General features: G+C 41.5%; 3 protein-coding genes across 6 annotated transcripts; 2 read left to right on the top strand and 1 right to left on the bottom strand.

The window, feature by feature from the left end:
* Positions 1 to 52: 52 nt before the first annotated feature.
* Positions 53 to 7,507, top strand: kdm1b (lysine demethylase 1B). The gene is made up of 21 exons (XM_030121067.1): positions 53 to 234; positions 800 to 942; positions 1,219 to 1,340; positions 1,420 to 1,509; positions 1,756 to 1,867; positions 1,966 to 2,079; positions 2,161 to 2,199; positions 2,356 to 2,548; positions 2,628 to 2,812; positions 2,938 to 3,108; positions 3,266 to 3,340; positions 3,449 to 3,583; positions 3,749 to 3,920; positions 4,076 to 4,203; positions 4,597 to 4,728; positions 4,818 to 4,892; positions 4,978 to 5,094; positions 5,547 to 5,672; positions 5,916 to 6,038; positions 6,255 to 6,407; positions 6,794 to 7,507. Exons 1-21 carry the CDS (start codon positions 219 to 221, stop codon positions 6,875 to 6,877), a joined length of 2,505 nt encoding a protein of 834 aa, XP_029976927.1. The 5' UTR covers positions 53 to 218; the 3' UTR covers positions 6,878 to 7,507.
* Positions 7,508 to 9,000: 1,493 nt separating this feature from the next.
* On the top strand, positions 9,001 to 17,487 carry LOC115409528 (nucleolar protein dao-5-like). Of its 4 annotated transcripts, none has more exons than XM_030120756.1 (23): positions 9,001 to 9,331; positions 10,579 to 10,689; positions 10,794 to 10,910; positions 11,380 to 11,487; positions 11,734 to 11,886; positions 11,961 to 12,077; positions 12,413 to 12,517; positions 12,924 to 13,055; positions 13,187 to 13,243; positions 13,372 to 13,494; positions 13,577 to 13,702; positions 13,846 to 13,929; positions 14,092 to 14,199; positions 14,506 to 14,637; positions 14,876 to 14,962; positions 15,226 to 15,357; positions 15,580 to 15,711; positions 15,885 to 16,019; positions 16,202 to 16,327; positions 16,499 to 16,645; positions 16,724 to 16,840; positions 16,995 to 17,141; positions 17,224 to 17,487. In XM_030120756.1, the coding sequence occupies exons 1-23, from the start codon at positions 9,283 to 9,285 to the stop codon at positions 17,298 to 17,300; spliced, it is 2,622 nt and encodes an 873-aa protein (XP_029976616.1). In that variant the 5' UTR covers positions 9,001 to 9,282; the 3' UTR covers positions 17,301 to 17,487. The 4 variants fall into 4 exon arrangements, with proteins under 4 accessions (XP_029976616.1, XP_029976614.1, XP_029976615.1 ...); XM_030120754.1 differs by having other exon boundaries at positions 11,380 to 11,499; positions 12,416 to 12,517; XM_030120755.1 differs by having other exon boundaries at positions 11,380 to 11,499; positions 17,004 to 17,141.
* Positions 17,488 to 19,675: 2,188 nt separating this feature from the next.
* On the bottom strand, positions 19,676 to 22,256 carry LOC115409884 (protein Bouncer-like). The gene is made up of 3 exons (XM_030121176.1): positions 22,090 to 22,256; positions 21,233 to 21,343; positions 19,676 to 20,102 (listed from the first exon to the last, which is right to left on the bottom strand). The coding sequence occupies exons 1-3, from the start codon at positions 22,139 to 22,141 to the stop codon at positions 19,879 to 19,881; spliced, it is 387 nt and encodes a 128-aa protein (XP_029977036.1). The 5' UTR covers positions 22,142 to 22,256; the 3' UTR covers positions 19,676 to 19,878.
* Between the last annotated feature and the right edge of the window lie 521 nt (positions 22,257 to 22,777).

Below are 22,777 nucleotides of genomic sequence, written 5' to 3'. Positions count from 1 at the left end.
GTGTAGTACGGCAAGCACCGCAGTTCAAAGTAGTTGCACGCTCGAGACGCCCATTTCCTCCTCGCAACGGGAAGTGGTATTCTGGTAACAGCGACACATTGATTTTCTTCCCCCACAACAATAAAAGGGAGGCGAAACCAACAGTCATACAGAAATCGTGTCAGAAACTCAAAATACGTGAATAAATCCCGGGTTTTACAGCTGCACGAAGGGCAGCAATGCTGTCGGACGCAGGTCAGTGTTGTTATTGACGCGCTGCAGCTACAGCCGCTACATGCTAAAGTGACATGCTGACTTTGTTTTGCTGATTTAAAGAGCTGTCTGATGGGTACATGTGTCTTCACCTTCACCGTGACCACCTGCTTCACCACCTGTTTCATTGAATGTAATCAATTCGTAGTTCAGAGCTTGAACTGTCTCAATTTGAACGTTCATTTCTCCAGCGCGAAGAGCTTTGTGGGTGTTTCGGATTAAGTCGTCCCCCTGTTAACTGGCGACTCCCTTCCTGTAGCGTCCGTCGTTGCTGTTAGTAACAGCAAATGCTAAAATAAGACTCGTCAAAGGTCCAACACTTCGAATTGTTATTGTAAATACGGCTAAACGATGTTCGCTATGACAGCTGCGGAGTTCTGTCGGATTTTTAACACCTGCTGTTACTGGCTGCAACACCTGACGCGAAAGGAAGGGAGTCACTGGATAACTGGGAAACTGCTTAATCCGAAACATCGGGCACAACAAAGGCCTCTTTTGGACTTAGCTGCCGAAAGATGAATGTATCTGACTTGTGATTCATTATTAGACTACTCCGGTAATGCTCCAGGAGCTCGGAGAGCCAAGAAGAGGAGCTCTGGAGAGTCACCAGGCGACGGACAGACCCTGCGCTCCTCTGGGCGGCAGATCAACGTCCGAGTGAAGCGCACCAACAACCCTCCACCTGGACAGGTGAAGTTCCAGCCTCTCCCTGTGCAGCTCCTGCACATCAAGAGATAAATCATTGGCTGCTCTTGCCACAGCATGATCTGTAAACTTGACACTGGGTAAATTAATTTATGGCTTGAATTCTGAATTTCAATTGAAAATTTTATGGAAATTTTAAATTTGAATTATTTTCCAATTCAATGCAGATGCATGGTCTTTGTTTTTTTTTTTTTATGTTCTCTATGCATAAAATCTGTTTTGTGTGGTTGTGTCTCTCTGTAATGCTATTCTCATCTTCAGAGTAAAAGAAAAGCCACAGACACTGAAGAAGAGGATGATCAGTCTGAGAAGAAGTACAGGAAGTGTGAGAAGGCAGGATGTTCAGCCATGTACCCTGTTTGTTTTGCAAGTGCCTCTGAAAGGTAGTACAGTAGAAATTACATATTCATTGGTTTTGCTGGTAGCTTCCAATGAGATCATGCCTCTGTCTTCTCTCTGTAGGTGCGCTAAAAATGGTTACACATCTCGCTGGTATCATCTGTCGTGTGGAGAGCATTTTTGCAATGAGTGTTTTGATCACTATTACAGAAGGTAAAAGAGTTGTTGACTGAAGAACTGATCCTGCTGCCTCAGTGTCCAAGTGAATTTACTGTAACATGACAGTGTTGGTTTTAAATTCATAACCGATCGTTCTGCTGATTCAAAAGCAAATGTTGATTGTTTGATATTTTCCAACATTTTCAACAAAAAGTGTAGCACACTTTGCAACACAAACTCATGTTAAAAAAAAAAAAAAAACATGTCCCAAAGAATTTGTTTTTCATTCTCTTGAATCAGTCACAAAGATGGTTATGAGATCTTTGCATCGTGGAAGAAAGTCTGGACTAGTAATGGGAAAAGTGAGCCCAGTCTCAAAGCTTTCATGGCAGATCAGCAGCTTCCTTTCTGGGTAAGTGTACAAACACTCATCAGTGGGGGTGTTTGACTATTTTTTTCATTTCTTTATTCACAAATGCATTAATGGTCATTTAAATATGTTCATTTTAGGTTCAGTGCACCAAGCCGGATTGCAGGAAGTGGCGACAGCTCACCAAGGAAATCCAACTCACTGCCTCTCTTGCAGCAACATACCGCTGTGGAATGAAGGTCAACAACATCAAGGTTAACAGGAACTGCAACAATCAGCCATTTACCAAGTGTCTTTGTGTATACTTTGTTAAGAAATAGTCTGTTTGCTTGCAGACTGAGGGACCTGACCAGTGCTCCCAACCAGAGGACTTGGTAAGCTTGTGATGTGTGTTATAATCTCTTTGGTATCTCAGCACATATCATTAAAATAAATTAATACAGATGACTGGAAATAGTTACTTATTCTACATTCAAAGCTAATTCAGTGAATTGTTTACTGTTTAACCTTGTGCTGTTTCATTCCTGAAGAGAGTGGCTGAGGTGACCGACAGCTGGTGGCATTCAATGCTGATTTTGCCCCCGCTGTTTAAAGACAGTCCAGCCAGCCCGTTCCTTGCTGCTTACTACCCTGACTGTGTGGGAATGAGTCCATCGGGCTCTCCCAGCACCATGTCTCTGACCGAGCTGAGAGCGGATCACTGCAGAGCTGTGCAGCCACAAAGTAAGTCTGTGTGTGCTCAGAGAGTCAGCCTCCCATTTAGAGATACTCACATAGGAATAATTATGGTTTTGTTCCTCAGTTCCAGGCCTGTGTCCATATTTCCAGCCATTCTATCAGCCTAATGAATGTGGTAAGGCTCTGTGCGTGCGGCCAGACATGATGGAGTTGGACGAGCTTTATGAGTTTCCAGAATTTTCCCGGGATCCCACCATGTATCTGGCTCTACGTAACCTCATCCTGGCCTCCTGGCACAGAAACTGTGAGGTATACTGCAAATTATGACCAACGATGTCATGGCAGCCAATAAATTCTCTAATGTAACTTTGACGAGGGCTGCGTACTGTCACCACAGTGAGATGTTTTTTTGTTGTTGTTTGATTTCTTTAAAGGAGGTGCTGACGTCTCAGAAATGTGCCCTCCACATCATTGTTCGAGGTCTGGTGCGTGTGCGCTGTGTACAGGAGATGGACCGGGTTCTCCACTTCATGACCAGGAAGGGTCTCATCAACACTGGTGTGCTGGCAGTGAAACAGCCTCTGCTCCCGGAGAGATACTGCTCTGTGGGTGTCCTTTCAGTCACCTCATCCTCACACATCTGAGCACTGTTGTTTCTTTGTACAGTGACCTTTGGCGAACTGAAAGGTGCTTTGTAGTTAAATACATTTTTTTTTCTTATTCTAATGTGAAATTTTTCCAATATTTTATCATTTCATGCAGAAAAACATCATCGTCATTGGTGCTGGGGCTTCAGGTCTGGCTGCAGCGCGGCAGCTGCAGAACTTTGGTTCAAAGGTAGGAAATTGATCCAGCGCTAACTGCTTTTGTGATTTTGTATTTCATCCTGTGTTGAGTTCTGCTCTTTGAGCCCTTCTTATGCTCCTCTCTTTCTGTGGTTTATAGGTGCTGGTGCTGGAAGCGAGGGATAGGATTGGCGGCCGGGTGTGGGATGATACTTCTCTGGGTCTCACTGTGGGTCGAGGAGCTCAAATCGTTAATGGCTGCGTAAACAACCCCATTTCCCTCATGTGTGAGCAGGTAAGAATGAAGGTTTTCAGACACTTTGAAAAGTCCAGATTAATACTATTTATGTAAAGCGGAGCTGTCACCTCTTAACACAACAAATGAATTCCATTCTGAACTCATACACATGAAAAACTGAAGCTGGAATGACTGTTCCTCTTCTTGACTCCTCTGTTGCAGATGGGAATCAAGATGCACAAGCTTGGAGAGCGTTGTGAGCTCATTCAGGAGGGAGGACAGACTACAGACCCGGCCATCGACAAGCGCATGGACTTCCACTTCAATGCCATCCTGGACGTGGTGTCGGAGTGGAGGAAAGACAAGTCACAGAGCCAGGACACACCGCTGGGAGGTGCTGCTCTGTCACTGCTAACAACGTGTCCACAGCAATATCACGAGCTAAATATCTTATATTAGCGCTGTCCGTTTAGGTTATCAAAATCAAAACGATGCACAATAAAGTACTGGAGTTTATTCACCAAACTAACCTGAATTCTGTTATTGCAGAAAAAGTTCAAGAATTAAAGAAGAACTTTCTTCAGGACTCTGGGATCCAGTTCAGCGAGCTGGAGGAGAAAGTGCTTCAGTTTCATCTCAGCAACCTGGAGTACGCTTGTGGAAGTACATTAGACCAGGTCTGAGCTGCTTTCATCCAAATAGTACTTTTATAAATAGACTTTGTTGTGCTGTGAGTAATTTCAGCTGAAAACTTGTAAAATAGGAACTTTCACAACTTTATTTTGTCATTAAGATCAATTTGCGTCACCCGCTGCTTGTGTTTACTACTTAAATTGCATACAACTGCAACTTAAATATCAATTTTCATTCCTTCAGTGACACTGCTTCAGTCCCAGGCTTATTGCTTCATTTGAGTGCAGGTGTTGGTTCACTCTGTGTTACAGCACAGGATGAGCCAATAAGCACAGCAGTTGCTGTTAAAAGATGCAACATTAACTGCCTGGCTCGTTAATATTCACATGATTTAAAGGCCGGTCTCCTTTTAAATGAGTTCTTGTGTTTGTCGGTAGGTATCGGCCAGATCCTGGGACCACAATGAATTTTTCGCCCAGTTCTCAGGAGATCACACTTTGCTGACGGAGGGCTACTCCGTTTTACTCCACAAACTGGCTGATGGCCTCGACATCCGCACAAAGACTCCGGTTCGTAATCCTGTATTTGAAATCTGGAGTTGGTAGATTCTAAATTACATAAATGGATAAACTGAGGCATCCCTTGTTTTGTTTCATAGGTTCAGGCCATCGACTACTCAGGTGATATTGTCAAAGTGACTTGCTCTGATGGTTCCCAGTGGACGGCACAGAAGGTAGAAACATGTGAAATGCACTCAGAGATACTCAGAGACACCCAATTAAAAGTTTTACAACTATTTTTTCTTTGTTTGTTTTCAGGTCCTTGTTACAGTCCCTTTGACTTTGCTTCAGACTAACGTGATTCAGTTCAAACCTCCACTTCCTGAAAGGAAACTGAAAGCGATCCACAGTCTCGGAGCTGGTATCATAGAAAAGGTTATTAAGGTTTACCTTTGATCTGAAATGCCTTTTTATGTAATCAATATATTTTATAAGAAGACATCACCAGTGGTTGGTGAATTGAACCAAAGTTTATTATGATACTGAGCCTAAGGAACTTAATGTCAAATTAGAACTTCTTTTTGTGTTATTTAAGGAGATTTTTTTCTTCTGTAAAGGAGAATACAAAGAGATTGATCACTCCCTGGTTATCTATCGTTTAAGTATTGCAAGGGAAAAAGGTCTTGGAATAAATATGTACAATAGGAGAAATCTGTTACGCCCATATATGTTACAGTTTAATCTATTCTGTGTTATTTATAATTCACCTCATGGCCCTCAGAGCTTCATGTTTGACTCTTTGATTTATTTTATCAACTGTGTTTTATCCAAAATGATTATTTGATTGATTGACACCTCCAGATTAATAATTAACCAATTTTCCGCAGATGGCTCTTCAGTTCCCGTACAGATTCTGGGACAAAAAAATCCAAGGAGCAGACTACTTCGGTCATATCCCTCCAGGTCCTGAGAAGAGAGGCATGTTCAGTGTCTTCTATGACCTGGATCCTCAGGTTTGTGTTTATTCCCTTATTTTATCCTATTGCTCATCTGGACGAAGGCCCTATTTCAGAATTAGCGGGATAACTTTGAGCTGCTGGTGTCACATTGCCAATAACAAGAACAAGTTACATGTATTTGATGGTCTTTAGGCCAGAAATGGCAGTACGTCAACCTTTTTTGTGGATTGACTGGAGCATACCAGAGAAAAACAAGCCATCATTTCAGCAGCGCTGCGTAACGTGGTCTTATTGCAGAGGAAACAGGCCGTGCTGATGTCCGTCATCTCTGGCGATGCTGTCCCTGCTGTGCGGGACATGGAGGACAAGGAGGTGGTGAATGAGTGCATGAAGGTCCTGCGTGAACTTTTCAAAGAGCAGGTAATGCCATCTGTTGGAATGAAACTGTTACTGACTTGCTTTTGATGTGATCTGAATGACCAGTGAAGATTTAACAGTATTCAGTTTCCACTTCATTTAATAAGATGTTGAGATTAGATAACAGATGAATATAGTCCAGTGGTCCCTCACCTACTTATTAATATTCAATATCTGATACAGACTCTCCCATTCATTTATGTTTTTTTTTCCTCATAGGAAGTCCCTGAGCCAACAAATTTCTTCCTCACACATTGGAGCAAAGACACGTGGTCCCAGATGTCCTACAGTTTTGTGAAAACAGGAGGCAGCGGGGAGGCTTACGACATCCTTGCTGAAGACGTGCAGGGAAAAGTGTTTTTCGCTGGCGAGGTAACAACACCATTTCCTTTACTTTTACCAAATCAGTCCCCAAATCTTCTGCCTGTATGAGGAGCTTTTCTAATATTTAACTTGGACAGGATGTATTTCGTGTTCCACTGTTGTCGTCATTGACAATTCATCTCTCTGTATAAATGACGGACAGATTAAGCTTTGTCAAAGTTCACATTTTAAATGTATTGACACTCCCTGAGCACTAGGTATTAAGTCTTAAACACTATTGTTTGGCATTTTCTTGTACTTTCACCATGAGACGACTGGATAATCAACAATGGAGTGTGGACTGTGGAGCAGTTATGGCCTAAAGGCTTCCTGGTTTCAATCCCTCTGCTGACAGGCCTCTGCTGTAAGCTGGAACTTTATGTTCTTTCTTGCAGGCTACCAACCGACACTTCCCTCAGACTGTGACAGGAGCCTACCTCAGCGGGGTCAGAGAAGCCAGCAAAATGGCTGCTGCATAACCTGTCAGTCCCACAAGACTCCCAAACACACCAGCACAGTCTCCCGGACTGCACTGAGCAGCAGACCTTTGATAAACTCGGGACTGCGGCGCCTGAATCGCTCCACTTGAAAAGATGTTTAGCCGTTCCAGGGTTAAGTAGAGGCTCCCCGGGGCTTGGTTCTACATATTTAACACAACAAAGACTTCTGAAGTGCTTTTTATTTATATCAAAATCCATCAGGTAAGAGGTTATCTTCTGGTGAAGAGATGCAACTAAAACCTACTTGCAAGTCATAAATGATTGAAAATCCTTATGTAGCTTTGCCTGAGCTCCACTGTGCTAGGAAGCAGGGCCATGTTGACTTCACACGTGTTTGGACTTCTGTGAGAGAAATTTCAAAAAAATAGGCTGCATGAGACATTGGTAATCTCCATCGTGTGATCCAGATTCAACGGTATATTATTGCTTTCCTATTTAAAGATCAGACATTTTTTTGAGGTTTCTGACATTTACAAGATCTTGTTTGAGAGTTACCAATGTTTTATACAGCTGTAATGTTTTTGAATTGTAGGAAATATGTTGTTAAAAAAAGATACACCTGAATGAAAGGATGTACACTAGGAGTATTTCTGTGGTAGCACTTTTGATTGAAAAGAGTAAGACGATAAGTAAATCACATGGATGACAAGTTGAATTACCTCTAGGATCGAGTTGATTGAAAGAGATTTTGTCCCCTTGCTTTCTCAGGGATGTGATCAGAACAACACCAGCAATCGAAATGATGATTGGATAATTTTTCAAGAATGCAAATAAAGAACAGTCACCACCTAAAGGAGGAAATATCCTCCGTGTTTCTATTTTGTATCCCGAACAACAATTTTGCTGAGTTTTGAAGTTGGGGAGCAACACAACATTGTTCACACTGCACTGTCTTGGATTGATGTTGCCTAACTAAGCTTTCTGTGAGTCAAATCTGTGTCTGGATCTCCACATCTGTATGATCACATCCTCTTTGTCTTACATTACAATGCTTGTGTATTTATCTTGTACGTGTCTAATAAAACGAGCTATTGACTGCCATAAATGTTTTAGTCAAACATTTCTCTTCCAAACATTTATGACTGAGTATTACAGCACAGCATCACCATCGCCTCGTTGTGGCAGTGGCAGCCTAGATCAGTGATTCCCGACCATAATACAGCCTTATTGACACAATGGACAAGATTAGATTTGAATCAATCTTTTGTTTTGGAAAAACTGGCAAATGAAAGCTTTAAATCATATAAACTGAAGCAGCAGCAGTCCACAAAACACCCCAAGGTGGTGTGTAAATCCTCAGACAAGAGGAACTCATCATTATATCATGACTTGTGTTTTTACTGCTTCATTTTAGTGTTTGTATATTTTAATGTTTTATGTTTCATGTGTCTGTCTGATATTCATGTATTTGCCGCTGCACAGGTCTCTCTTGTAAATGAGACCCTGGGTCTCAATGGGATAACCTGTATAAATGAAGGTTAAATAAAACATAAAATAAATTATAATATCTAACAAACTGCATTTCATGTAGAATTTCACAATGGTAAACATTTTCGTCCCGGAAGAAAAAGATTGGGAAACACTGATCTTAGAGGCTTTGAGGCTTGTGAATCCAGGCATGTGTTTGACTGCCTCTCTCCAATCTGCCGACCTGTTGACCTCTGCAGGATTTTACCTGCCTCCCTCCCAAAATCAGCTGTGACCTGCTGCAGTGTCCCAAGAGCCCGGGTTTCATGAAGCAAAGAAGCTGGAATGGATGGAAGGATCTGTTATTTACAATGTACGGTAGCAGACTCATACCACCAAGTACATTTCAGCAGACACTTCATTCCTGTGACCAGACTAACTCAACCCAGCAAACAGTGTGTTTGCTGTTTTTCTATTAATGTGTTGTTACACCAGTCACTGCTTAGTTATGTTATATTATATTCCATCCTTAGTAAAATTGTTATTGTTCACTGAATGTACTTTTGTACCGTTGTAGATGTGCTAAAATAAAGATTTACAGGAGGGGGGAAAAAAAACAGGGCCTGTGACGTAAGACGTCGGCCTGCGTGTGGACCAATGAGGTGATGAGCTTCTTTCACGTTCGGCCTCAGCGCCTTCCTCCAAAAACCGAAGCGGAAGATAGCGTGAAGCTGATTATCTGGACCGTCTGTCACGTCTCTGATCGAAGCAGAACCGGGTCCTCAAACCGACCCGGTGGCTCTCTGCACGGCAGGGACCGGACCTGCAGCCGGCAGCTCACCCGAGCGGGACGCCGTTCAGCTAATGACCGGGAGCAGCCGGAGCGACCCGTGAACTCAGCCAACAATAGATCGAGAGGAAGCTAGCAGCGAAGTTCGGATGAGGAGCGTAACCAGAGCCTCGCACGAGCTGCCAAAATGGATTTCAGTACCGTTATCTGCCCTGCTCGCGTTCACGACTCTCCAGGTATTCCAAACACCCTCGCCCCACAAGAAGCGGGAGAATCAGTTATCTGAATCACACGGCTAACAGCTAAGTTAGCTAGCAATTCACCCGCTTAGAACAGGGGCGTCCAACGTAAGTCCCGCGGACCAAAACAAGGCCCGTCCATGGTCCAACCTAGCCCCGTGAACCAGCCCCGCCCACTCCACATTTGGGTTGTGGAGCTAATGTGGGTCTGGGGGAAAGGCAACGCAAACTTCGTGCAGGGAGTGTCGGTTACTCCTTTGACTGACAGCGCACGTCCGCCAATCAACGCTTCAAATCAAAAACGTCATGTTTTTAGTTTCTTTACACGCAAAGACACGCGAAAACGTCCTTTCCTGTTAGAAACTCAACAAGTGCAGACTCTTGCTCTTGCTTGATTGTTGTAATACTTGGTATTCTGGCTATAACTTTACTTATTGCAGCGTTCAAACTATGGCTAATGTTCATCTCCGTAATCTCCGCTATGTCTGTTTTTAGAGAAGCTAGGTGCAGTGATGGCGTCACTTCCGGATTTTGCCACTGGAATTCGCCAAAGAGTATAATAATGTAGCTAAAAACGTGGAAAATATAACAGCTAGCAGATAAGTTTTTATATTTTTTTGTGTGCAATTCACTGTATTTTGCATCAGAAAAAAAAAAAAAAATTAAAAGTAGATTTATGATGATTGTAGTCATTTTTGGTAGTAAGTTGTTTGGTTTTGCAAAAATTTAGATAATTTTCATCACAGACATTTGCATCATGTATTCTCTGGGCCAGTACAAATCAAAACTTTACATTTCAAGTTTAAAGGTTATTATGGCATTATTAATTTACTTGCCCAATCCACTCAAATGAAATTGGATTTCAAGAATTTCTGTCGACAAAATAAGTTAATTTTGTGTGAGACTGTGGGAATTGTCTTTGCTATATATCTATATGAGCGCCAGTATATATGGTATATGCTGAGGACACAACAACAGCAATAATAAATATGAACATAGTTATAATCTATGTATACTCATTTTACAAAGTTTACAACAATCAGATAATCAACATGTAATAGCAGAAAAAACAGCACTCATTAGTTACAAAGGCAGAACTAACAGGAATAAACAATGAAATGGAGCAATAACAATTCAAAAAGTAGTGTGCACTAAACATTGTAGAATAAAATGAAACAAGTGGTGATCTGTTTTTTGTTTTTTGTTTTTTTATGATGTTCATCTTACTGTCTCCGATTGATCAGGGAAGGAAAGCAACAGCTCTGAAGAATTCGTCCCTCTGTCAACGTTACTGTCAGGCGGAAATGGAAAAAAGTCTCGTGGCAACACTCGCAGCCTGAACTCAAACTCTGAAGGTAATTCAAAGAGCACAGAGATGATATGAACATGACTGAAGAGACCACAGAACTCTTGTTCTGTTTTGATTTTAAGTCAAAGCGTATTTCTGTGTCTTTTGTAGCTTTGGAGGATAACTCAGCTGATGAGCCGCCAGCAAAGATGAGACCAGCTTTTGTGCAACTTAAGAAGATGACCGAAAAGAAACCACCCAAATCCAATGGCACGAATAAAAAAGCAGGTTGGCACATGACCACACGGCAAAGAAGCTTCTGTCTCAGGTGTACAAGCACCTTAATGCTGTTAAAACAGCTGAACTGGCCTCTGCTGGAGGGCTAAACATGATTTCAAAATGCAGTGACAGTTTTCTGATAGTCAGCATGTTGACACTGTCGATACCCAGAACCCCCGTCCCCGATGCTGTCCAACATGTTTTCTTTTATGCCTCTGTCTCACTGGGTTGTGACGTCTTATTGAAGACACAAAAACTGGACAGTATCTGATATTGAAGGAGTGTCACAGAGTGATTACAGTTGATTACACTGAGCCTCCAAGAAAAAAATGCCAAACGGACGAAAACACAATTATCAGCAAAGAAATCTACTGTTGGTACAAAGAAAGTTGAGATAATTTAAACACTCCATAAACATGACATAAACACCAGCAGTAACAGACCGTACTGCACATTTCCGTCTGTTTCCCTTCTTCAGAGATGTCGGATGAAGAGGGAAGTTCGGACGATGAACCTCTAGCAGCTATGAAGAGGAAGAATGAGTCTTCAGCAAACAAGAGAAAGACGACACCAAAACGTACAAAAGGTACTCTGAAAAGTGAGTGACTTTAACATTAGACTGGCTCGTGTTAATTGTCGATTACCCTGAAATGCAGGAAGATGTATTTTTAGCCTGACCAACAGTGCAGAACATAAGAAACAGCCTGAATGTAACTTCACAGAGCTGGAACTTCTTCTTTGGTCTTTAAAATGACAGAATTTTGTAAAAAGTGTAATCAACTGAAAGAATTAACTCATGCTGAAGGAAGACTTGCGCATATTTTTCTTTCAGAGTCTCCAGATTCAGACAACAGCTCAGATGATGAACCTCTGAGTAAAACCGCCAAAAAAGCACAGTCACAACAAAAGAGAAAGAAATCCGACTTGGCGTCTGAAAAACCAACTCCGTCCGTCAAATCCAGGAGGACTTCAGCGATGAATAAAGGTAGGAGTAAAATTAATAAAGGGAATTTTCTCGCACTGCTTCAAGCCTAATTCCTGTTTATTTTCCGTCCGTAGTTAACTATCTTGAGACATTCAGTGACAGCTCAGATGATGAATCGCTGGCGTCCAAAAAGACCAAGAATATCCCTAAAGAGGAAAAGGCTTCGGGAGACAAGAAGACGGCCACAAAACGTACGTACAAACTACTCAACGATTGTTCCAAAAAGTGAATATATCTATCATCAGTAAGGTAATCACAAGAAATCAGTGTAATTGACCCTATAAACACCCTTTCATAAGAGCGCAATTGATTGCAACTCCCACTCGCTTTGTATTACGACTGTTGAATCTGTCAGGTTTCCTCTATTGTGTTAAGTTGTTTGGTCTGTAAACTGGAAGAAAAATTGTCAAATGTTTATCAAAGCTACTGAAATGAAGCTGCAATTTCTAGTTTTACTCGGGTAAAAACTCCACAATCAGCAGAAACGCTGCTTTATAAACTTGAGCTTGACGCCTCTTTTCTTCAGCAGAGTCTTCAGATGAACATGCCGACTCGGAGGATGAACCGCTGGCAGCAACAGAGAATGCAGATGTTGCTACAAAGGAGAAACGGACAGACCGGTTACTGGAAAGTGAGGGGATTCTTTATGAAACTGGCTACAGCTGACAATTGTTTTCATTATTGATTATTATTATTATTACTGTCTGGGTGAAGGATATAAGCTATAAGTGAGACTGCAGTGTCTTGGACTAACCAGATCAACACTCTCAGCTATAAAATTCCCTGAAATGTTGTGTGCTTTGTGATTTATTTAGCATTTAAGGAATCGGTCCATCACTTATTATTGTGTATTTAGTCACAAATTACCTCCAGATCCAGATTTCTGCATAATTTTCACTCATGATTCATTTCTGAATTCATATATTCTTAAGGAACGAGGTTAGGTCTTTAAACAAATCCTGCTTGATATCAAAACTCCACACTTTAATCAAAGCCGGCTGTATTGATCACTCAAGCTCGACTCTTTTCTGCCACAGAATCTTCAGACGAAGACGGCGGCTCAGACGATGAACCGCTGGCGGCGAAAAAGAAGAAGATGGCGGCAAATGTTTCAAAAAAGAAAAATGCATCACCAGCCAAGAAAGCTGCGAAAAGCAAAGCAACAAAACGTATGTATGAATTACTGAAGCATTAGATTATTTTGACTGTTTAGAGGGAAACAGTGTTAACTGGATCTGTAGCCAACGTTTATTTAAAGAATGAACCGGCTGTATTGAGCTCGACTCTTTTCTGTCCACAGAGACTTCAGATGAAGAGAAAAACTCAGATGATGAACCGCTGGATGAAAAAAAGAACGGTACAAATGATAAACAAACAAAAACAAAAAACGTGTACCAAGGAAATATAATGCAGCTTTATTTTGTTTAAACCAATAAGTAAAACCTGCGGTATCGGACACTTACATCAAGCTTATTCTTCTTCCAGACTCTGCGACAGAAGGTGAGAGCTCAGACGACAAGAGAAAGAAGAATACTAATGTGTCCAAAAAGCAGAACCCTTCAGCAAGTAAGAGAAGGACAAATACGCGCACTGGGAAATCACAGAAAGGTGAGTGGCTTCTGCATCAGAAATACTCACAGGTGCAGAAACGTCTTCTAACAGCAGCGGCTTGTTTCTCCCCGTTTTGCAGTTGACCCTGTTGAGAGATCCAGCGGCAGCTCAGACGATGAACCGCTGGCTTCAGTCAAACAGAAGAAGACGACGAATGTTCCTAAAGGACGAAAGACTTCCAACAGGAAAAAAGCAACAAATAAAAGTACGCACAAGTTGGAGGAGGGGTGGCTGCTTTAATGAACATGGCGGTTTGAAAAGGGGTGCCTCTAACCTTTAGTAGGATAATTATGATCAATCTGTCAACAACAGTAAATGTTTAGCTTGACCTTAGTTTTTCTTCCACAGAGTCTTCAGACATGGACGAAAGCTCAGAGGGTGAAAAGAAGGCAAATCTTCCTGAAGAGCAAAACGAAACCCCAACAAAACAACGTACGTACACACTAGTGAAAAACCTCACAAGAGGATGGTGAGAAATACTGATAAACGATGAAAGAAGTGAAATGTTCCTAAAATGTCTCGTTTTATTATATAAACCTCGACCAAAGGAAACCTGCTGTATTTCACACATGAACTCAACTTACTTTGCTACAGAGTCTTCCAATGAAGAGGAGAACTCAGACGATGAACCGCTGTCGAAAAATACGAAGAACACAAAAGCGCAAAACTCTTCAGTAAACAAGAAAACAGCAACAAACAAAGGTGCGTGGAAAAGGCTGAAAGGTGGGAGCGTTTTCATCAGAGTAGTGAGAAGGAATTGATGGAACAAACATCTGTTTTTATATGAACGTCTTTCATTAGGGCTGCACCTCATTACTTTCTTCTTAAATCAGTTCATTGATAAATGTTTGCCTGATGAAATTATGAGTTTGTTGGTTTACTGAGCATTCCAAGAATTAGGGGAAAATGTTATAAATGACTATTATATACAGTATATCCCAAATAAACCCATAAAAACTTCCCCAACCAACACAAACCTGCTGGATCTAATAGTTACTTTCCTCCAAGACTCTTCAGACGAAGATGGCGGCTCAGACGATGAACCGCTGGCGGCAAAGAAGAAGAAGATGGCGGCAAATGTTTCAAAAAAGAAAACTGCATCACCAGCCAAGAAAGCTGCGAAAAGCAATGCCTCAACAAGTATGTATAATTTACTGAAGCGTCACATCATTTTGACTTTTTAGAGGGAAACGGTGTAACTGGGTGTGTGACAGTGTTCTCAAGGTAGTGCATTTATTAACGAATCAATCACATTGTTTTTATTTTTCATTTATAAAGTAATATATTCTCATTAAATGACGAGTTCCAGGTGCTTGATGTCAAAACGTCACAAGATAAAGAAACCTGCTGTATCTGGCTCCACTCTTTTCTTCCACAGAATCTTCGGAGGAAGACGGCAGCTCAGACGATGAACCGCTTTCAGCTAAAAAGAAAAATGCATCACCAGCCAAGAAAACTGCAAAAGGCAAGACGGCAAAACGCACGTACAGAGCTCTAGATTACTTTGACTGTTTGGAAGGAGAGTGTAAATGGACCTTTAATAAAATTGAGTGTATTAATTAAACCATCATTCACTTTATTTTTTATTCTTGATTCATTTCTGAATTCATATTTTCTTAAGAAATGAGGTACAGTCTTTTAACATAATCCTGATATGAATCAAAACTCCACACTTTAATCAAAGCCGGCTGTGTCGATCACTCAAGCTCGACTCTTTTTCTTCCACAGAATCTTCACACGAAGACGGCAGCTCAGATTATGAACCGCTGGCGGCAAAAAAGAAGAAGATGGCGGCAAAGGTTTCAAAAAAGAAAAATGCATCACCAGCCAAGAAAACTGCGAAAAGCAAAGCAACAAAACGTATGTATGAATTACTGAAGCATCACATCATTCTGACTGTTTAGAGGGAAACGGTGTTAACTGGGTCAGTGACAGTGTTCTTGAGTGAGTGAATTCATTAAAGAATAACAATCATTTCTGAATTATTTTCTCATTAAATAACGAGTCCCGTGTGCTTTATGTCAAAACTCCACACTCTAAAAAAACCCTGCTGTCTCAAGCTCGACTCTTTTTCTTCTACAGAATCTTCAGAGGAAGACGGCAGCTCAGATTATGAACCACTGGCTGCAAAAAAGAAGAAGATGGCGGCAAATGCTTCAATAAAGAAAAATGCCTCATCAGCCAAGAAAACCCCCAAAAGCAAAGCAACAATACGTATGTATGAATTACTGAAGCATTAGATTCTGACTTCTGAGAAAGAGGCCGTATAATCGGGCCTGTAAAAAAAAAAAAAATTGTTCTCAATAAATCATGAGTACAATTTGCTTAACATCAAAACTGCAAAACACAAAGAAACTGTATTTAGCTCAACTCTTTTTCTTCCACAGAATCTTCAGATGAAGAGAGAAGTTCAGACGATGAACCGCTGGCTGCGAAAAAGAAGAATTCAAAAGTTTCTAAATCGCAAAAGTCGTCAAACAAGGAGACAAGAGCAAACAAACGTACAGAAAAATCACAGAAAGGTGAGCAGCTTCTTTATTGTGCTCTTCACTTTCTTGATACATGACTTGATTTTCTGTAATATCTGTTCACAGGTTTAAATGATACTCGGATGTCTGGAGTTTGAGTTTAACCCTTAACAGCATAAATTTGGTGAGATAAAAAAATATTTTAACAATAATTCCTCTTTTCCCGCTGTTCATAGTCAACTATGTGGAGAGTTTCAGCGACAGCTCAGACGATGAGCCGCTGGCTTCAATCCAGAAGAAGAAGAAGACAAATGTTCCTAAAGGACGAAAGACGTCAACAACAAGGAAAGGAGCCAATAAACGTACGTACGAATTCCTGAAAGGTGACTGGCTGCTTTGCTAAACAAAGGTGGTAAACTGTTTATTACTGAACTAATTTGGTTAGTTTGAAATTATCAAGTTGTGAAATGCTGCAATTTTTTTTTTTTTTGTTTAAGTGAGTGATTGTAACAGATTTACTCTTCAATCTTCAGCGTCTCAGGATGGAAACAGCAGCTCGGACGACGAACCGCTGAGTAAAACGGTCACGAAGCCACGGTCCCGACCAAAGCAGAAGCCGTCCGCCGTGACGTCTGAAAGCACAGTTCTCAAATCCAGGAGGACGGCGGCGATGTTCAGAGGTAGGAGTCAAACTATGGAAACCTTCAAACCACCGGAGGCTCATTGCTACGTCTGAACTCGCTTGTGTTTGTTTGCAGTCAGGTATGTTGACACTTCCAGCCACAGCTCAGACATCGAGCCGTCGTCCTCAGTGAGGAAACGAAGGGCTTCAAGAAAGAAGAACACAACTACAAGTAAAAACAAATTACAGAAAGGTGGGTTTTGTTTTTGTGTAGGACTTTGGTTTCTTCTCACAGTCCAAAATCATGTGTTTGAGATTAACTGTTGACTCTTACAGCTGACATAGAGAGTTTTAAAAGCAGTTAATATCTGATTTATTCATGCTGAAGTTCTGTGATCCTGTTTGAGATCCTTCAGGCAGCAGCTCAGATGACGAGGCCTTAATCATAGCCAAACACCCACAAGTGACCAAGGTGGTGAAGGTCATGGTGGAGAGGTGCAGCATTGAAGACATTAAAGCCGCCACCGCCGCGCGGCAGAATCCGACCAGAACAGGTACCGCTGACGTACTAACTCTGCATAAGTGACAGAGCAGGAGAATCCCTGATGGGAATAACATTTTATTTATCCTCCACAGAAGAAACAACTGCTGAGACGCCTGACGGAGATGATGTGAAGAGTCCAGAGGAAGTCCCGGAAGAAGAAGCAAATTGAACTAACTGCTGACAACATACCTGTTTGTAATCCTGTTAAATGTATTCTTCTTTTATACATTAATTACCTCCGCCAAGGAGGTTATGGAATCACTTCGGTTTGTTGGTTTGTTTGTTAGCAACATTACGGAAAAAGTAATGGACGGATTGCAATGAAACTTTATGGAAAGGTGGGTCTTGGGCTAACTTAGAATCCATTAAATTTTGTCGATGATCCGGATCACTGTCTGGATCCAGGAATTTTTTAAAGGATTCTTTATCATTGAGAGATAGGGCAGTCTTTCACTTAGTTGAGCAGCCCCGCCGACAGGGGGCGTGCGGCATGCGGCGCGGCTCGGTGACCGATTTGACCTGTGGCAGAGGTCTGCACTCTCTGAGTGCCAAATTCTAGTTTTTTTTTAAGATGGTTGTGTTTTTTTACTTTTTGAGGGAGATCTGGCATATCATTTTGCCGTTCTCAGTGACTGGGCTCTGCTCTCACTGATGTTAGCGTCCATTGTTTCCTCTTGTTTTACTGTTGAGGATATTTTAATGTCTTTTGAAAGTTACAGCCTTGCTTTCAGATTTCATTTCCACTGAACACTCTGCATGCAACACTTAGTTATAACACCTTTTCACACTGATGTGGTTTCACATTAAGCTGTTTTAATACATTTTATTTTTTTAATCCGTAACACTCTCCCACTTATTGCTATGATCTTGTTACTGTGGGTTTATGTCGACGTCAAGGGTTGCACCTGTTCTGATGTTAAGGATACATTTTTTTTTACATGTTCAAGAAAAAATAAATTGACACTTACACTTTTTGGCACGCCGAGAGACTCAGTGATTTAACAGCAGACGTTCTTTCATTGTGATTGTCATACAGATCTTGTTGGTAAATTCTTATTTTCACATTCATCTTATTCCTTTCATTGATAATTATTTGAAAACCTCAAAGTGGCTCAAATTTTTCAGTTTTTCCAGTTTTGTGTCAAAAGCTGTTGAAGACAGCTCGAAGGGTTTGGTGATGTTGGAGGTTCATTCCTCAATCTAAACCTTGCCTTTCTTTGTTGTCCACACTTCGAAGAAGTTGGGGGAAAAACTAAAATAAACCCGATTTACTTCCTGAGTACCAGCAGCCAGAACACGTGACCCTGGTACTGAGAGAGTCTGAACTTCAATATGGTGCTTTTTGGTACATTGAAATGGGAAACACTGAGAAACACACTTATTTGTTGGGCTCCTGTATCTCCACACACAACTGACTTCTGTAGGAAAACACTTTGATCCTAGGTTTGGCTCAGGAGACGATTTGATGTTTGATATGGCTATAGGTGTAACAGAAGCTCATCTTTCAACCAAACGCCTAGCGGACTGAAAATAAAGTAGACGACATCACAGGGGAAACATAAGGAGACGCTGGAAATTTAAATAAACACAGACTGAGTCACTGGAGTGCTGCGCACACAAACCACCTGAATGGACAACCAGAACACACAGCGGAGCCCCTCTATAAACCACAGCCAGCAGGTGAAGACGATCACACACTCAGGCACAGGTGAAACGCATCAGTGATCAGAAGCCTGAAAACTTCAATCAGCATTTTAAAAAAGGAAATATTGAAAATATTTAGACCTTCTTGAAAGTATTCAGGACAGAAAAGTCAAGCTTGTCAGTATAGGCAGGCTTTTAGCACCGTTTCAAGGTCTTTTTTTCCCCTTTTCTCAGGCACCCTGTGATGTCCTGAAGTTACAATAAAATACAATATTTCTTCCCAAAAAGCATTTGGCAACTGAACAATTACAAAATACATTCACGTTGTACTTTGTTCCACGGCATCTCATGACGTAGAATATTTTTAACATCTTTTCAGTTCCTGCTGTGAGCACCAGAGGGAACCTTTGGGGTTGAAATGTTTTTCAGGACAGCGGTTAAGCAGGATGAATCAGGTCACCCAGAGGGCTCAGCACTTTGACTGATGGTTGTTTGCAACTTCACGTCGCTGCAGGGATCCGCTAAATACAACCTGATGAGGACATTTCATCAAGCAGCTCCAGCCTCCCGGAACTTCATGTCGGCTGGTGCACTGTGAAGACGGCGAGGGTCTGAGGGCCCGGAAAAACATCTGGAGAGTGTTCACGTCTATGTCGTTTGTAGGTTTTGTGAAATACTAAACCAATTTAACACTTGACCTTTTTCATGTGATGACCTCTTTAATTGATGAACTCTTTGATTACCTGGGTGTATCGGCTCTTCTGGATTCATCTCACTGCTTTCATATTTTGTAATCTAACATGAAACATGGGAATTTTGTAACTTGCTAAAATATTTTTTCACATCCTGAAAGGCTTCATTTTAAATATAATGTTCCAGTAACAGGATTTATTCCAAAAGTCAGGTGGTGAATATGACATTTATTAAGATAGCTTCAATTCACACAGAAATAAAACAGAAAACAGATTGATGTGTGATGCTGACAGCTTCACTGACATTATTTGTTCCAGTGTGAGTCGGTGGGACACATGAATGAAGACAAGGCCGTGTTGATCAGAAACCTCTGAGGTCTGCCTGGGAAAGAGGGATTCGGCCACGAACGGCTAAAACTCCCCGAAGCCCCACAGAGAGGACAGGATGGCTGCACAGAGGGCCGCGGTCAGGGAGACCTGGACGGACGTGGCTCCGTTACACAGGTCTGTGCCGCAGCAGGTGAAGCTGCTGGTGTAGCCGGCACCCAGGATGGAGCCCGTTATGGTCACGTTGCACACGTCTGAGTCAATGCAGCCGCGGGTGTGCAGAGAGAGGGATCCAGTGGCATTGAACTCTGCAAGCACAATGCATGTCAGTGTTAGCTGAGGGAGACATGGACGCTCACGGAGAAAAAAAATATGTTTTTAAATAGTTTATTTGCTGTTGGTTTGAATGAAGCTGTGATTGCGTCACATTGTATCCTCTCAGATTTTGTGTGACTGGATGTTTCAGAAATCCTGCACAGGTGAGATCAGTCTCAGCTGTTTAAAGATATTATTTACCATTACCGATTTTCCATCAGTTTGAAAGAAACAGAAAGGTGTGGATGTCACTATACTTAGTATATTTTCCATGAAAGTTTTAACTTTGCAGTGGACTTTACAGTGAAAGACATACCAGTTTCTCTACAGGCTAATGTCAAATCAGCCCAGACGTCTTATTGACAGTAATGAAATAAATCACCTGTTCGTTCTAAAGGGACGGCATGAAATGAATGCCTCAAAGAAACCTTAGATTAGTGACAAAAAGTCAGGAGGAAAAAGACCTGCAAAGACGGGCCTTTCTCAACCCAGATTGTATGAAACGATGTCATCTGATCGCAGGCGCAGCTCTTCTCTCTGTCTCACATATCTAAACACAAACACTCAGATGCATTTGGGCTGCTATATGAAAATCTTTTACACAGTTATCTATGTGACTCAAAAATATATTACAGAACAATTCTCAGTCACAGCCAAACACTGCCTGAGCCCTCCCGTTGTTGTTGTTTTTCATTTTTTAAAGCATCCAGTCATGTAACACTTATTGCTCAAACACACATTCCAACGCTGTAAAGTTTCAAGTTTTTAAAATTCAAATTTGTAAAGCTGTAATGTCCAGTTTTGTAAAATACGCCTTGGAAAAGCTCACAGACGCAGAATGGTCATACAGATCATAGGAAGAAGTATTAGTCTACGTAACAACCTGTGATTATCGCTAATAAGTTAAATTAAAAAGGCGCTTCATGAACCCCTCCTTCATCGTTTGACAACTACTGAAAGCATCAATAACTCTGAAATGGATACAAATGACCTGAAATGTCTGTTTTCACTCATATTTTCCCTTTTTTGAGTGTCGATAGTGTTGTTTTTGATTTTGTGTGGTTTGTGTAGATGAGTTTTCCCTCTTCCCCATGCTAAAGACGGTGCTGCGCATTATTCTTACGTGCTTCTCCTCTGAAGCAGCTTGACGTTGCGTTGTCACAATTGACCTCGGTGGGAAAGAAGCATGTAGAAAATGTACCGATGAAGCAGGACCTACAGGTCAGACTGTGTGCTGTTCAACAGGGGGGGGGGGGGGGGGGGGGGGGGGGGATGAAGAAGCAGAAGAAACAGGTTAGAATTCAGGCTGCTGCCCTCAAAGTCAGGCTGGTGAGAGAAAAAGAGATCTGCAACATCAGAGGCTAAAAAGCCACTCACCAATACCCACAGGAAAAATTAACACAGACAAAAATGGCGGATTGTTTTCAGCGATAAATTGACTGTTTTGCAGTATGATCCTGTTCTGACTGAAGTGTTTGCAATAGTCATGCTTCTGTGTGAACAATCATTCCCAATAATACTTTTAAGCATAGTAAATGTTAGAAAATACGGTCTGAGTTACATCTAACTTGTAGTTTATAGTTGGATCGATCTGCTTCAAATTTGTACAACTAAAAGAGAGTGAGCCAATAATCAAGTTATTTTCAACCACTAGACAATGGACACAGGACAAATCAACACTTATTTTTCTGAACCCCCTCCTAAATGTTTCACGCTGCTTTTAAAATTTTGCCAAAGTCTTTGAAGTGAAGCAATAAATTCAAATCTCAGTCTATACACTGTGAGTCCTCCCAGACCAAATGTAACCAACCACATGAGATATAAATCATGAACCACAGCTGACATTACAACCGGTTAGAGTTTTGTAACCCCACATTTTCAATATTTACTTGATTCCTACTCTTTTAAGCCCATGGGGGGGTTTTAAGAAATCAGCTCTGGCATTTTCACCCAACAGATTTGACATTATTCAACACTCACCTGCTACGATCGTGGCACTCAGGATGATCAGCGCTTTCCAGGTGTTCGTCATGATTGTTGAGTTGGAAGTCCACCGAACGCTCTCAAGAAACGGATCACTTTGGGATGAAGCAACCTGTGCCAGCCAAGAAAGCCTCTTCTTAAAACAATGGCAGCTCACTTAAGAGTCACACTCAGTCGTCATGCCTCGAGAAAGAATGAGGTTTATCAGGTTTTCTTTTCTTACAGGGAAGTTTCTTAACAATTGCTAAAACGGCTCACACTCACATGCTTTGAACCAGTCATGCTGCTGAGCATGAGCAGCTTATTCAACAACTTTACTGCAGTTAAACGTTACTTGAGTGTGATACAGTATGACAGTATAACACTGATTTATCCGTTTAACCCTTTATATTTCAGAAAATATGTGTAGTTCCATTTCAGATAATGCCAAGAGCAATGCTTGTGATTGTTGTGTGTTTTGTCACAAATTAGCTCAAAGTAAGTGAAAACATCAGGTCTGAGCAGAAGATCGTGTGAATCATCTATTTTCAGTGACCTCTGTGTCCTGATACTTCTTCTCTCTCACCTTCCCATCAGTGTATTTCCAGTATTTATTCTTATTTATATTAGGGAGCCACCGTACGGACGACGCTCATTTCAGGCGCTTGCATCCAGGATCTTGTCCTTTCAGTCATGACCCAAAGCT

The sequence above is a fragment of the Salarias fasciatus genome, chromosome 22, assembly GCF_902148845.1.
Source record: "Salarias fasciatus chromosome 22, fSalaFa1.1, whole genome shotgun sequence".
Taxonomy (NCBI): Eukaryota; Metazoa; Chordata; class Actinopteri; order Blenniiformes; family Blenniidae; genus Salarias; species Salarias fasciatus.
The sequence above is the reverse complement of the archived record's forward strand: the minus strand, read 5'-3'. Positions and strand labels throughout refer to the sequence as shown.

Bases quoted from the DNA above. Each gene is read 5' to 3' on its own strand.
- kdm1b (XM_030121067.1), top strand. The intron at 2,080-2,160 runs GTTAACAGGAAC...GTTTGCTTGCAG, and splicing joins TGAAGGTCAACAACATCAAG to ACTGAGGGACCTGACCAGTG. The intron at 2,200-2,355 runs GTAAGCTTGTGA...TCATTCCTGAAG, and splicing joins GCTCCCAACCAGAGGACTTG to AGAGTGGCTGAGGTGACCGA.
- LOC115409528 (XM_030120753.1), top strand. From the start codon at position 9,283: ATGGATTTCAGTACCGTTATCTGCCCTGCTCGCGTTCACGACTCTCCA. The intron at 10,690-10,793 runs GTAATTCAAAGA...TGTCTTTTGTAG, and splicing joins CCTGAACTCAAACTCTGAAG to CTTTGGAGGATAACTCAGCT. The intron at 16,646-16,723 runs GTAGGAGTCAAA...GTTTGTTTGCAG, and splicing joins GACGGCGGCGATGTTCAGAG to TCAGGTATGTTGACACTTCC.
- LOC115409884 (XM_030121176.1), bottom strand. From the start codon at position 22,141: ATGACGAACACCTGGAAAGCGCTGATCATCCTGAGTGCCACGATCGTA. The intron at 21,344-22,089 runs GTGAGTGTTGAA...CCTGTTGAACAG, and splicing joins GAGTGCCACGATCGTAGCAG to CACACAGTCTGACCTGTAGG. The intron at 20,103-21,232 runs GTAAGAATAATG...TTGTGCTTGCAG, and splicing joins CTGCTTCAGAGGAGAAGCAC to AGTTCAATGCCACTGGATCC.